Here is a 14,665-nt window from a genome sequence, read left to right as displayed (position 1 = left end):
CAGTCTTAAAATATCTGCCCTCACTTTCTTTTTAAACAGTCATCCGGCTGCTATGGTTAGGGAAAAATGGAACCCAAATGTTGTTGTTAGAATTACTATGGTATCTTATTTGTACCATATTAATGTCAATCATGATTAGGGAGCCATTGTTCTAGGATGGAGGGAAAATGTGGGATGACACAATCCGAAGCCTCAGAAGCGTACTCTGGCGTAAGGCACCAGATTCCTTGGTTGGGTAGTCAGCTTCTCCATGTCCAGCACGTTAGGAGCCAGGAGCTGCTCCAAACAACTCTAGGTCTGACCTTACTGAACTTCAGTTTCTGAACTTTCAACATGTGCCTTCTTTCGGGTAAAACATAACCATAAAACCCCCAAACGTTGAGCTTGAGTCAGGTGCTCTCCCTAATCTGAAAAAACTGTAAATCCTTATATGCTCCTAAACTTTATTTATCTCCTGTTAAGGGGATTTCAAGGCACATGGCAGGATTTAACCTCATTATTCCACGGCACTTTACAATTATACCGTACACATAGCTCTGTCCATTGCTTTGCAGACCTTTGCCTGCATTAGAGGAAGAAAAGCCAAATGAGGAATATTCACCGCTTTTGTTCAGGGAGCACAAACTCTGAATCACTTCATAGATTTTTATATGTTTTTTTTTTTTCCTTTTACTAGTGTTGACAACAAAGCTTTTTTTAGAAACTACTTTGACAATTTATTTCCCCTATCTGGTACTTTCCTACCTACTTCTCCATCCAAGCATATTAAGGGACAGGAGGTTAAAAGTGGATTTATGCCACAAGTGTCTTGTGGTTATCTTGTTTCCCGTGGTATTTTAGGAGCCTTCTACTTTACTGCTCTGTTATGCCTTGTTTTTAAACTCAGCTTTTTGCAGCAGGTCATGCTTGTCTTGCATCTTGCACGAATGGGCCACCCCTGGATGAAAAAGTGCTGCAATAGCAACGCTAACAGGGAGTCAGTGTAGAACATACCTAGGGACTTCTAGCTGCTGGATGGAGAAGGGAAAGACTGGCTTTGTTGAAATGGTCAGGCATTGGAATAGGCTACCTAGGGAAGTGGTTGAGTTACCATCCCTGGCTGTGTTTAAGAGCCGTTTAGATGTGGTGTTGGGGGATATGGTGTAGGGGAGAACTTTGTAGAGTAGGGTAGATGGTTGGACTTGATGATCCCGAGGGTCTCTTCCAGCCTAGATGATTCTGTGATTCTGTGATTATGTCCCAGCTATTTTCCAGCTCATTGCTAAAGCGTGCTCCTCAGTCTTTTATAGACTAGCTTCATAATTGCTGATTAGCTTCATATTTTGTTGGGTACTACTGCATGTAGGATGTGCAGTGACTCTCTCTCCAGCGTACACCTCACTCAAACACTCCTGAAGTAACCCCAGTTACCTTCACTGATTTTTTTAGTCAAAAGCTGTATGAAAAGAGCTGCTTTTGAGAGGAGCTGATCCATGAAAAACTAACAAGAACTGGAATCACATTTATATCACCTCAAGTGACTTTCTGTATAAATGTGGGCAGCAGCAGCGCATTTTTGAAGGAAGCAGTAGGTAGTAAATCTGGAGCATATGGCCACTTTCTTTTATGGGAAACGCAGAATCCGGGCTGAAAAAATCACAGTGGATGCATCCACACTGCTCAGCCATGTTAAAAATACCTTGGGTAGTTCAGAAGAAGATAAGTTATCTCTACTCTGGGCAGAGACATGAACTGCAGCCCTGGAAGCTTGATGGCTGTAGAGGTAAGGCACGACTTGTAGGAACATCGACTTTGCTTTTAACTACCTTCAGCTCTGACCCAGAGCTAACCCTTTGACAGCCTGGACACCACCTGCCAGGTGAAGTAGGATCCCAGGTGTCACCATGTCCCTGGTGTCCCTGGTTTGGTGGCATGGCAGAACCTTGAAGCTCTCCACAGCTCCAGCCACCAAACCCATGTGCTGCTGTGAGCCTCACAGCTGCATTGCTGCTTCTGCTTGGAGAGGAGCACAGCAGCATGGAAGTGCTGCTTTCCCACTGGGGAAAGATTTTACCCCCTACACGTTATTAACTGCACCTGTGCTGCTGGCTCTTATAGATTCATAGAATTATCCAGGTTGGAAGGGACCTTTAAGACCACCTAGTCCAACCATCAACCTCATTCTGATCAAAACCATCACCAAACCATGTCTCTAAAAGATGCTCTGGTGCATTTTCACCTGGGCTGTAAGGACTCAGTGTCATGTCCCTGCTCTGGTCACTGGTCAGTGCCTGCTCTTGGCTCACACATCACAGCTGTGAAGATCCATGGCCCCATCATTTGGATCAGCGTTGCGTCTGCCGCTGGTTTCTACCCTTGTCTCACCCCAGAGGCTTGTACTGGCAGAAGTTATGGTTTCACATGCCTGTTTATTCAGCTTTCTAATGTTTTCTATTTTCTGTATGCTATATTCTTTCTCAGCCTCAATACCCTGGAGAAATTCCCATAATTAACTTGCGTTCCTCATTCTACACCCACACTCTACCTAGTTATGATCAGCTCCCTAGGGCAAGCTGACACAGCAGTCGTGATTTCTGCACTTTTGTCATTCACAGTTCAACAGAATGCTTTATTGATTTAGAAAGCAATAATTACATTTGTAGAACTTCTGTTTCAAAGTAATTTAAATAATTGAAAGAAAGAGCAGTAATCACAATGCGACAGGTGGTAGAGTCACTTTGTGTTTGAAAAAAAAAAGAATGGAAATTACGAAATTCCTTTTAAGGCACAAACAAGGGTGAATAGAAAACATGTCATTTAATAGCTCCCTTTCAGATTTCACTTAGTTGTTTAAATTTGTCTGTCTTCTTTCCCATCTGACACAAATGGACATCTTTTTAGAGGCCACGTATACCACCTGAGGTTACAGTTCAGCCATGTGAGTGAGCATGCATTTCAGTGTCAGGGAAATGTTGTACCAAACATAAACAGACATTAGCACAACTTTAAATTAAACATGTAAGTATTTGTTCTGAGGTCCGGAGATCAAGTCTCATTATGTCCCTGTCCCTGATGTTTTTTATTCTGAGGCAAGTGGAGGAGAGATTGTCAGACAATGTGGGTCTGATTTTTAGACATGACAATCAGTTTTAGCCTCCAGTGTATTCTGGTGTGATTTAGTGGGGTTTTTTGCAGGGGAGGGGGAAGAGGGGAGGACACCTTGGAAAAAAAGAGAGTTTCAAGCATAGGCTTGAGTGCCTGTTTGTGAGAGGTGAGAGGGACTGAAATGTTCTTTCAACACCATGAATGAGCTCCTGAACTAATGGGGACCCCAGTACTGTTGAAATAACAATTCCTGTAAGGAAGAAATGGACATTTTATTGTTCTATTAGGTATGGGTTTAGCAAAGGAACTACCATTTCCCTTGTCCTTCTCCAGCTCTTCTGCCACGGTCCTGAAGAGAGTGACATTTATGATCAGAGAGAGTGATGACAACGATTAACATGAAGGTGAAAATCTCCCTGTCTGGATACAAAAGCTGAGCACACCTAACTTTATTTGGGTTTTGGAGAGAGGACCCCAAATCTGCGATACCTCCCTTCTGAGCCTACACCGGGCAGGGGTGGAGGTGCCAGTCCTTTGCCTTGTTGCAGTAGCAGTGGCTTAATCTTGTACTTTTAAATCTGGGCTCTGAGGACTCCAACCTCTCATTACCACTTGTGTGAAGGGTAAATGCCCACCATCAACAACAAGGGGGATGCACCTACTCCAGCGTTACAGTTAAATATCTCTATTCCCCTTTTATGCGTATATGCAAAATCAAAAGAATATAATTTACTTTTCCAATTCAATAAAGGATTATTAATTTAATTTGAATTTTTTTCCCTTCTCTCAGATACTTAAATATCTGATCTTAAACATCTTAAATTTCTCAGATGCTAAGATACTTAAAACATGAGTTTGCAAAAATAATGTGTTTTCTGGTCTCATTTTGGAAGCTGAGAGTGAGGTTTTTGTTTTTTTTTTTCAGTTTGAAATACAAGTTTGTGAACTCTGATGCAAACTCCTGTGAATGGATATCTGTTGCCCCTCCAGAAACAAAACAGAACAAAAATGTGGCATACTTACAGAGTTTCTATTGGGAGAGTCAGACCCACTTCCAGAACTGCCCTTTTTGGTTTTCTGGGCCAAAGAAGTCCCAAAGCGGAGAGTTTCATACACAGGGTCAACCTTATTTCCACAGGCTGCAAAAGAAGGAGCAAAACCTGCATCAGTCCCTTGAAGATATTTCAGGTCACGTTCTTGCTCCATTTGGAGAAACACCTGCATCTACCCACATGTTGGGGTGTGTGGACACCCCAGACACAAGTGGAGAGACTATCCTGATAAAAAGTGTTTGAGGAACTTAGTGGGTCTGGCTTCTGCTAGCGATTTTCTGCTGCCTCTCTGCTCCCATAAAGATCATACTCCTCTCATTTTGAATTTCGATTTTGAATTTTGATGAGAGCCAAGCATACTTCATTTTTTAGCCAGAGTTTGTTCAAAATGTTTCTATTAATTCTGACAAAAAAGGCGGATGTTTTTAGAAAGAGAAACTTAGATAAAAGCCATGCAATTAATGGAGGGTTTTTTAACAGCTGAAACCAACAAAGCGAATGTCCTCAGACAAGTCATTTTAAGCTGACTGCCTAGTTTTGGCTTTCATTTTTTGTACTGCCAGGCTTGCCTTCTCGGAGTACTGGTGGGGAGAAATATCTTCCAGAATCAACTCAACTTCTCAATTTCAAAATATTTCTTTTCAGGAGAGAGCAAAATCTGCCCTCCTAAATACTCAGACAATGTGTAGACACGGTCAATAAGGAAACGTATGAGGAAAGGAAGAAGTGTGGCTGAAAAGGAAAGGAACCTAGCAACATCCCTCAAGAGCCAAACTGGTGGTTTGTAAGCCTCCTGCTGTTTTGATCTCTCTGTTTTTTATCTGGTTCTTCCCAGCTCAGACTTTCACCTCAATATTCTAGTGTTTCTTCCCTCCTAAGTTCCTGCCTGGATCTCAAGGTAGTTATTTTTAAAAACAGGGTGACTGCTAAGAGGTTATATGCACAGGGTTTTGAGTGAAAGGCACAATAAACACACCCTCTCCTCTTCCAGCTTTGTATCTTTGGAGGGATCCTTTCCTGAGGTGGTAGAAGGACATCCAGTCACCGAAAGGAGCTGGAAGGCTGCTGAGGGTAAATACCACGACTGGAAGTCTGCCGCTGCTGCCGCAGAGCACTGCCAAAGGGAGACCAAAGGGAAAAGCAATCAAAACCTACCAATAGGCATCACTTCTTTGATGCAGCCAAACTGTTCGTGAATGAGTAGCGGTGAGCTGTAGTACCGTCGAAATCCCTTTGGCTGGAGGGAGAGAAAGCAAAAAAAAAAAAAAAAAAAAAAAAAAAAGTGAAGTGCACTGCTGCCATGATTGACGTAGCAGAAATAAAGAAATAACCCCGGTTCTTTGGCTAATGGTGCAACAGCGTGACCAGGCTGGAAATTTGCCTCCTGTTATTCAGTCACGGTGGGGTTTAGAGATCAGGGAATTCTTTGATTTTTCTCTCGGGAAGAAACAATTTCCCATATTTATGTGGAAGGAAGGGCTCATTTTCAGCTCCCCTTTTTCTTTTGTCTTACAGAAAAGCAGCACTAATTAATTGCAGCAGAAGTGCTGAATCATTAGAGGTTCTGGGAAGTTTCCCTCTCCCTTTCTTCTTATGCAATGTGAATTTGCACTGGTTTGCATTTGCTAAACATGCAACTATCCTTTCCCATCCTAAGTCCCAATCCTCATGTTCCCATGTATACACTTGTGAAACCTAAAGAATTTAAAGCCTTTCTATAGGTTTTTCTAAGATTTGACTGACTGCAACTTCCACTGCTTTTTTGGTTTTAAGGTCAAAAGACTCCCCAAGTCGTGACCAGATGTCCCCTCAATGTACATCTGTAGAGAAATGCACTATAACAACTCAAACTATACCATTAAAGAATATCACAATATAGCCAATAACACTGCCCTATACCACTCTAAAAGCCATTCTTAGAAGGCTAAACATTTCCTGTTGCCTCTCTATTTACTGTCTCAGCCAGCAAATATCTCAGGCAAAGGCTGAGTACCCGAAATGAAGGTACTAAGTATTTGGAAATGCCCTTTAAGTTATCGGGGATCCACAGATGGTCTTTCAGATTTCTAATCTTTGCAGGCTGTGAGAACTTCTAGCCACAGTGAGAAGTGGAAAAGCCTCATGGAGATGTGCATATTTTCTACGTTCAGCACACAGCAAAAACCAGCGGAAAACTAGTTCTTTTGCTGCATTATAAAATGAGAAGGAATGAGGAGATGGATAAATTTGGTTTCTTAGCTTCTTACGGGAATAAATTCCTGATTCTCCAGCCTTGGTTTGCCCCCAAACTAGATTCGGACACAGCATGAGCTCATAAAACTCCCATGACTTTGCTGGACAATTTCCTGCTGTGAAGCTGGCATCTACTTTTCTGTTTTTGTAAACTAGTGACCACCACAAGAGCTGAAGCTGGAATCAAGAAATGTGTGAAACAACTCACGTGACTTAATATTTGGCTTGACCAAGGCTTGCAATGAGGCTATTCATCTCCTCACAGATCAGCTTCCTATATCAGAACGCCTCACACCAGGGCTACTTTTATGGCATGAAGATTTGCCTCAGGTGTATAAATAATAATTGCTTTCACTGAATACTCATGGAGAAAAAAGACCTTTCCAGTGAAAGGTGGGGTTTCTAGCTTGCAATGCTTGCATTTTTTCATCATTTAGCACAGGGAAACTGGTTTTAGCTCATATTTGTCCCAGGTGCCTTCAGGTTGCAACAACTCTGAGAACACCTGCATCATGATTATATGTATTCAGTTGTCATATTCCAAATGCTCATTTTTCCAAGTTCCTTTTCCAAAAGACCCATATTCCCATAGGAGTCATCAAGGTTAGAATCCTCTCAAACATGGTGTCCTGCCTTTGTCAATAATGAGAGCTTGCTGCTCAAAGGTGACCTAGGCACTACGATGCTGTGTCCATACGGGGGCAAGTCTTCTCCCAGACTCTCCTACTGAGAGATTGCTTCAAACTCTGTAGTGTCTCAATGTGAAATGTCCTTTGGTTTTTCTTTTTAAGATTAATTATGGTTTTTTCTTCAAGCCCAGAAAAAGAATAAAACGTAATTGGAAAGATTTTTCATTTCTTAAACTCTACTGATATATTTTGACTAATCTATAGCATTCCTTGGGAGATTTACACTACACAGTTTAAATCAAGGGAATTCATTTTGTCATTTAGCTAAATTGGGATTATATAACTGCATCTTCACATCCATAAACCAGACAAGATCTGCGTTTCATCTCTGTTTGGGGTTTTGAGCAGTAGCAACTGCCCGAATTAACAACAGGGCACCACCTGACTTTAGTTTTTCCTCCTCGGTAAAGTGACCCGGTGTCACTCCTGTTAATGCACCAGATAAATACCGGCTGGGGAGCCATGCACATGAAAATAAGTGGTTCCAGCACAGTCTGGTGCCTCCCACCACGCTTGCTGCCCCGAGCTGCTCACTTACCAGCTTGCCCATGCAGCGCTGCTGTCCGATGCTGTCCGCGCACTTGTGATGGATGCTCATCTTACACGCCTTGCAGCGCAGCCCGTGCTTGGCGTTCGTCCCTGGGAAACGCATGGAAATGATTTCATTAGAGAAAAATCCATAGTTTCCACACACTTAACAAATGACCTGAAAGAACTGACGGGGAGGTCAGCTGCAGCAGAGTAAATATTGACAGCGTTCTTCGCCTTGCCTACTTTTTTTTTTTAATATATATATATATACACATTTATATGTGCATTTTCTTTACAGCCTCTTCATTTTAGGCATTTTTACCCAGGCTCTTCCCTGGGCTATTACTGCCTTTAGATAAATATTGCATTATGCTTTGTTGTAGGATAGTCATCTCAGTAATGACTCTGCCTCATGAACATTTCCTATTTTGAAATGAGAGCCATGTGTGGCTGAGGGAACCACTGAAGGAGCAGCCAGGTCTGGAGCTGCTCTGGGGAGCCAAGAAATTAGTGGAGGGGCAGTGTCTGTGGGTGAGAGGGGTTTGCATCTCCAGGGGTGTGTGAGAGGGCTAAGCCAGCTCCCCTACCATTGCCCACCCAAGCACCCAGGGACTGCTGCCCTCACCTCTCTGGGTCAGTGCTCAGAGGAGCAAGAAGGGCTCCTTGAATGTCCCAGAGTGGGGCAGTGAGGATGCTATGGGTCTGACCTTGCTCCCCTTCACTGGCAGTGGAAAAGTTCAGTGCCGCAGGTAGGGGAGCTTCAGGAGAAATTCTGTCTTACAGAAGTAGACTTCTCCCACTTGGGCAACAGTAGTTCTGCATTATCTTCAACGTGGATCTACTCTTAAATGACAGAGCCACGTCTGGTTGCTTCCAGGCAGAAACAGTCACTCTTATTCATACACTCAAAAGACTTCCTAAACTATGCAGAAGCAGTTAAGCTGTAGCTTCGCTTTTATCTCTACAGGACTGTATTAAAGGAATGAGTAAACAACGTGTCAGTTCATTATCATCTACTGTGAGAGTGAGTAAGAAAAAGAGGTAGTAAAACTGGCCCCCTCCAAACTCTTGACATTTTAACCAGCCCTCATTAGTCAGACATGATAGGAATATTAGTCAGAAAGATCCTGCATCTGAAAGCACTCATGTAGCTCTTGGTTATTTGAGTAGTCAACACCACATACGTGCCGCTGACTTCCTTCAGTGAAATGCTAGGCCTGAAAGAAGCACTTCAGGGAAGGGCTCATCAGGTTGGTGGCAGATCCCGAGCCTTGACAGCACCACTTCCAGGGGAAGAGGTCCCTGAAGTGGCCACTTTCAAGCCAGACACAGGCAGGCTGATGGAGACAGGGGGCCGTTGTCTGAGCCAGGCTCAGACACTTCACTTGTGTGCTTCTTGTAGGACAGGGAGCTGACATCCTCCCACCTTCCTACTGAGACTGCTGGAGAGATGGGGAGTGAATGGGGTTGGGTATGGGGTGCACCCCAGGGACTCCCATGCCGTGGGGTCAGCGTCTGCTCCCCACTTTGCTGCCTGCCCAGCCTCTCTTGATTGAGCTGATGTACAACATCACACTTCTAGCATCATTCCTGGGGTGTTTTTTCCTCGTAAACACGTGATTTACTAGGAGAACATGTCCCTGTTTGCTTTTTTCTTTTTTTCCTGAGTGGTTGCACTTGGATTACTATGCTGTGAGGATTTTTTCAATTATAGTTTCTCTTCCACAGCACACGCTCAAACCAATATCGACTTCTGCAGCTTTGTGCTCTTATTGCTCCTGCTGAAATGCTGAATCACCCTTCCTGATGGTCAACAACCCACACAGCGAGAAAACAGGACTTCCTCCACATTTTTATATTGTGTTTATAGGGCAGAATGAAAAAGAGGGAGATGACATCGTGCTTTGCCTATACAGCATGGATTTAGTGTCAGCGCTTACCCTGGGTCTAATTCTCCTCTCGTGCTGGTCTGTACTGGCATAACTCTTGCCTCCTTTCCCAAGTTATTCCCGAGACTCAGCTGAAAAGGCAGTCAGTCTCAGAGTCCTCTCTGCTGGCTGCGTTACGCTCCTCCAGCCATTTTAGTGTTAACATCACAAGGTGGATGTTGGTCCTTACGTGTTATGGCCATGTGAGCACAGAGGACACACATTTCTCAGTAGAACTGTGCATCCAAAATGATATGCGAAAGGAACGCAAAGTATCTGTGCTACTTTCAAAAATCAAACCCCAACTTCTTCTTCAAAACTGAAACCTGTGGTCCCGTGAAAATGAGTGAGACAATAAATTACAGAAGAGCAGCACTACTGCTGAATGCCATTTGTCACCTGTGGGTAGGTAAGTAGTGGCTTCAAAAAGAGGAAAAGCATTTCCCTCACACAAGTGTGGAAGTCTACAAGAAGTCTTTGTAAGCCACAATGAAACTCCCTGTGACTACCAAGAGCATTGTCATTTCTAACGTGCTGAATGCCATTTGTCACCTGTGGGTAGGTAAGTAGTGGCTTCAAAAAGAGGAAAAGCATTTCCCTCACACAAGTGTGGAAGTCTACAAGAAGTCTTTGTAAGCCACAATGAAACTCCCTGTGACTACCAAGAGCTTCTGTCTTTAATTCATTGTCATTTCTAACTACTTGGTTTACTGTGGGACTAGGCAGTTTGGACATAAATTGCATGTATCTCCCTGCCTCCCACTGAGGAATAACTAAAGGGCTTAAAGAAGCAGCATTTATTCTGTATTTACACTTAACTACCATATCCCAAGCCCTGAAAATGGCATTTCTACAAGGCACATTTTCTTTTTTCCCCAGGATAGTTCTTTCTTCTTCAGTTTCTGATCTCCATCACACTAAATCAAACCTCCTCGGGGAATCATGGTTAAGCTATTTCAAAACTGCATGCTGGAGATTAGACAACTACTTATTGGCAATGTATCTGACCCAAAAGTTCCGGAGATTCAGAACTGAGGCACAGCCACAGGTCACGTTATGGAGAAGACCAGATTCACATTCAGTATAGGGGTAAATGAGACCAGGGTTTGACACGTTGCATCAGCTTTTGGCCTCCTGTGTAAGGAGGCCTGTTGACTTTGCAGTTGCCTTGAATGAGGATGGTTTTGGAAGGCACCTTGGGTTTGAAATGGGGAAAAAGCAGGTAGAACATGTTCTGACTGTATTCTCCTATGCCAACCTTAAAGCACAGCTGGAAGCAGGCAAATAAGTTGCATAAAGCCGAGTGAGTTCAGTGAGAGCCCTACAGCCGTGCCAGTGTGAGAGAGGTATTCCACTACACCTAAAGTAGTGGCAGAGGCCATATCAATGTGTTAAATTCCCCCCAAACACATGAGAAAGCGAGGAATTTTGTCTTAACACACATTAAATAGTAGAAAGCAAGTGGTATTAATGGCTACAAGTAAAAAATGGTAACGATGATAATCATCATCATCACAGAATGCTATGGGGTTGGAAGGGACCTCTGGAGATCATCTAGTCCAACCCCCTGCCAAAGCAGGGCCACCCAGAGCAGGTCCCACAGGAACGTGTTCAGGTGGGGTTTGAATGTCTCCAGAGAAGGAGACTCCACCACCTCTCTGGGCAGCCTACAGTACTTTACTTTATTATTACTGTAATATTATACAATACTATAATAATAGTCATAACAACAGCATCACAGCGGGGCAGACTATTTGAGGGGGATTTGTATCATATGGTTTATCTGCCATAGGGTACCAGGGCTTGTTTGAAGTCGAAATCCTCTCTGTGGTGTGCTTATTCCCACTTGGTTAGTTTCCCTGCAGGATAATGCATTGGGAAGGGGAAGAGCAAGGAGAGAGTTCATGTTTGAGATGGCCACAGCAGTGCCTGGAAGGGGCTATATTCCTGCAGAAGTAGTGAAGTCTGGGATACTAAAACATTCTCCTCAGGGACTTCTGTTAAACATACTCTGATGACCTGCAGGCCTGACCTTCACTGTTTGTTTGCTTCCTGCCTCCCTCAATAGCTTACAGCCTGGTTCTCCTACACCACCCTTAAAGCACAGCTGGAAGCTACTGGTTTAAAGTACTCACTGAAATGTCTTAGCCCACATGGAACCACTTTAATTCGTGGTGGATCAGAAATAGAACAAATAAAGGCTTGGCAATTAAGCTAAATGTGGAGTCCCCTAACTACTTTTTTTCTCTGGCTTTTAATTCAGAAGGGGAGCAAACTAACACCTTTGATAGACTTTTTGTTATTACCTTCAAAGAATAATCATCCCTCACAACCTCTTCTCCAAAAACCTTTACTAAGGTTAATTAATCAAACTGTTAAATGCTGAGCATGCTAGAATAAAGGCTCTGCTCAGTTACTTTTTGACTGCAATACAGGGATGTGTTTGTCACTGTTTTTATTCAAGACACTACTTCGTTCACTGAACAGGGTGGACAGTGCTCAGTGAATGGGCAGCTCTATTCGATACTTCTTTTTTACTTTCATCAGTTAGTGTGTGTCCTTAAGCATCACCTCTTGAGTGTCATATTAGCCTAATTCCAAATACAGGCTGATTAATAGCCTCATGGGCTTCCCTGTGGGCTCACTGCCTTTGTCTTTTTATGCCTTGCAGTATGAAGAATAAGTCTTGTGAGGAGAGGCTGAGGGAGCTGGGAGTGTTCAGCCTGGAGAAAAGGAGGCTGAGGGGAGACCTTCTGGCTCTCTCCAACTCCCTGAAAGGAGGGTGTAGCCAGGGGGGGTCGGTCTCTTCTCCCAAGGAACAGGCCATGGGACAAGAAGAAATGGCCTCAAGTTGCCCCAGGGGAGGTTCAGATTGGAGATTAGGAAAAATGTTTCCATGGAAAGGGTTATTGCACATTGGACTGGGCTGCCCAGGGCAGTGGTTGAGGCCCCATCCCTGGAGGTATTGAAAAGATGGGTTGACATGGAGCTTAGACACATGGTTTAGTGATGGTTTTGATCAGAGTGAGGTTGATGGTTGGACGAGATGATCTGAAAGGTCCCTTCCAACCTGGACAGTTCTATGAACACGTTTCCAAAAACTTACATGGGATGGCTCCCATTTGAAGGACTAATGGGCAAAACTGTCAGAGGAGTCACAAATACAGCACTATTTGGCCCAGACTTGCATTTCAGTTGTAAAAACTGCAAGCTGCTAAAACTGGGGTTTAGAAAGGAAAGTACTGGACATGTTTAGCTGGCACATGGTGCCCATAAACATAACTGTCAATGTAATGAAATTCATATAGGAAAACACACACATACATTTGCACATGTCCTCTGTATCCTATGTATCAATGTATCTATTAATTATCTCATAGTCTGTAAGGGCTGGCATTTTGCAAACCAAAAAGCCAAAAATAACAAAAGAAACAGTGTATGACTGGAAGCAAATGAGGAAATTTCATGTCAGGATACCTGAGTAGCTCTTAAATAAACTTACAAATGAGGTTCTGCCACAGTCATTTTCTTCAGATACCAGCTAATGCATCCAGACACCCGGCACTGGAAGGACACATTGTTTTGAGAAGAAGGTCATGTTTAATAACGCCTTGCTAGAAATACTCTACGACTGGGTCAGCTCCCATTTGAATATCTAAACCAGTGGCTAGGTTTTCCAGAACAGCCACAGAAAATTGAATCTTAAACTGTTCTGAGAATCTGACCCGAAATACTACCAAAAGGACACTCTGCATCACTTTTTCTAAATCTAAGCCTTTTTTTGGAGGAAGCCTAAATGGAAACAGAACACCTCAGCATAGGTGAATGGAAAAGATTTGGAGGCAGAGAGAGACAGAAGAGACAGGGCAGAATTTGATTCCAAGTCTTTCCTATAAAAGTAATTCAGTAACCACTCTGCATTTCAGGAAAGTGACATTTATCCTAAGGAATGCAAATGAGAATTATGTTTGTCACACACGCAAAGGGAACCTTTATCATCCTCTTGGCCAGCACAGCTAAGGCTGCACCACTGCTGGCTGGTGGTTTTTTGCCTGTTGTTTCAAGACTCAACGCAAGATTAATAGCTGGAGAGGGAGAACAAACCCTACAGCTTGGAGAAATTTGAAAGAAAAACTGCAAATGTTGGTAACGACATGACGTTTTACTGACTGTATATAGATAACTATATTAAGCATTTATACTAAAGTGAAAAAAAAAAAAAAGAAAAAGAGAGGATAAAAAGATTCAGGTCTATAAAAGAGAGAAAGAAGGGAAAGAGACATACAGAGACATATAGATACAGCTAAGCCAGCTATGACTTAACCACTATTTTTTATCGTTCCAGCTGAAAGGAACGTGCCAGTAAGAAATTGTTTTGATAAAAAACTTTCATAAATAAATACATTTAAAATTACATATTTTCCATAGAAGTTCAACCTCTGCTGTAGGAGGCTGATAAAAATAAAGAGTCTCTTGCCCCTTTCTGCCCAAGCGCATTTGCAATTGTCACTAGAAAGCTGTCTCCATGCCAGAATTTATGGGAAATGGAGAATTTTAAGCGAGCTGGGCCAGTACCGTAGCAGTGAAGGGTTTCGGATGTCACCTTAGAAGGAGAAAGAAAAGCTCCTGAAATGCCACTGGTGGCCCTGCAGTCATCTCTAAGCCTTTGCACAACCTCCTCTCTCATGCCCATCTTCAACAATTAATTGTTTTTACGTAAAAGCTCTGACACTGAAAGGGAGACTATTTTTTAAAATTTCTCTGAGGCTGCTTCCTGCCAAGCACTCACCCTCCTCTTCCCCTGCTCTGCTTCAGTCAAGAGATGCGGGTAGATCAGAGAATGGCTTTTTTTACGCAGGACATCCACACCTTTACAGTTAAAAATCTTGGGCTTAATTCCTCCAAATCCTTATGTTTTGAAGGATGAGCTGGGCATCCCTTTGCTTTCCCTTCCTTGGCCTTCAGCTTCCCCAGGTGCTACCCACCACCTCAGGAATTGCCCCCCTTATCTGCCCTGATACCCTCCTGCTTCTTTTTCTTAACTGATGCTGGGACCTCTTTGTCTGCCCAGCTGCCATCGTGGAGAGGACGGAGGTGCAGATCTTCAGCTGCTCATCAGGTGAGCTATACATCAAAGCCTGAACCCAGA

The 14,665-nt window shown here is 43.2% G+C and overlaps 1 protein-coding gene across 1 annotated transcript in view; it reads right to left on the bottom strand.

Moving 5' to 3' along the window:
• The window catches only part of STAC (SH3 and cysteine rich domain), an 80,109-nt gene that overhangs the window by 22,962 nt on the left and 42,482 nt on the right, over positions 1-14,665 (bottom strand). Inside the window, exons 3-5 of the mRNA XM_014941498.1 lie at positions 7,596-7,696; positions 5,292-5,373; positions 4,108-4,223 (exon numbers count right to left, since the gene is read on the bottom strand). Of these exons, the coding sequence (XP_014796984.1) occupies positions 4,108-4,223; positions 5,292-5,373; positions 7,596-7,696 (299 nt within the window). The remainder of the gene's footprint in view (positions 1-4,107; positions 4,224-5,291; positions 5,374-7,595; positions 7,697-14,665) is intronic.

Source organism: Calidris pugnax, unplaced genomic scaffold (assembly GCF_001431845.1).
Source record: "Calidris pugnax isolate Ruff unplaced genomic scaffold, ASM143184v1 scaffold23, whole genome shotgun sequence".
In the NCBI taxonomy this organism is placed as follows: Eukaryota; Metazoa; Chordata; class Aves; order Charadriiformes; family Scolopacidae; genus Calidris; species Calidris pugnax.
The sequence above is the reverse complement of the archived record's forward strand: the minus strand, read 5'-3'. Positions and strand labels throughout refer to the sequence as shown.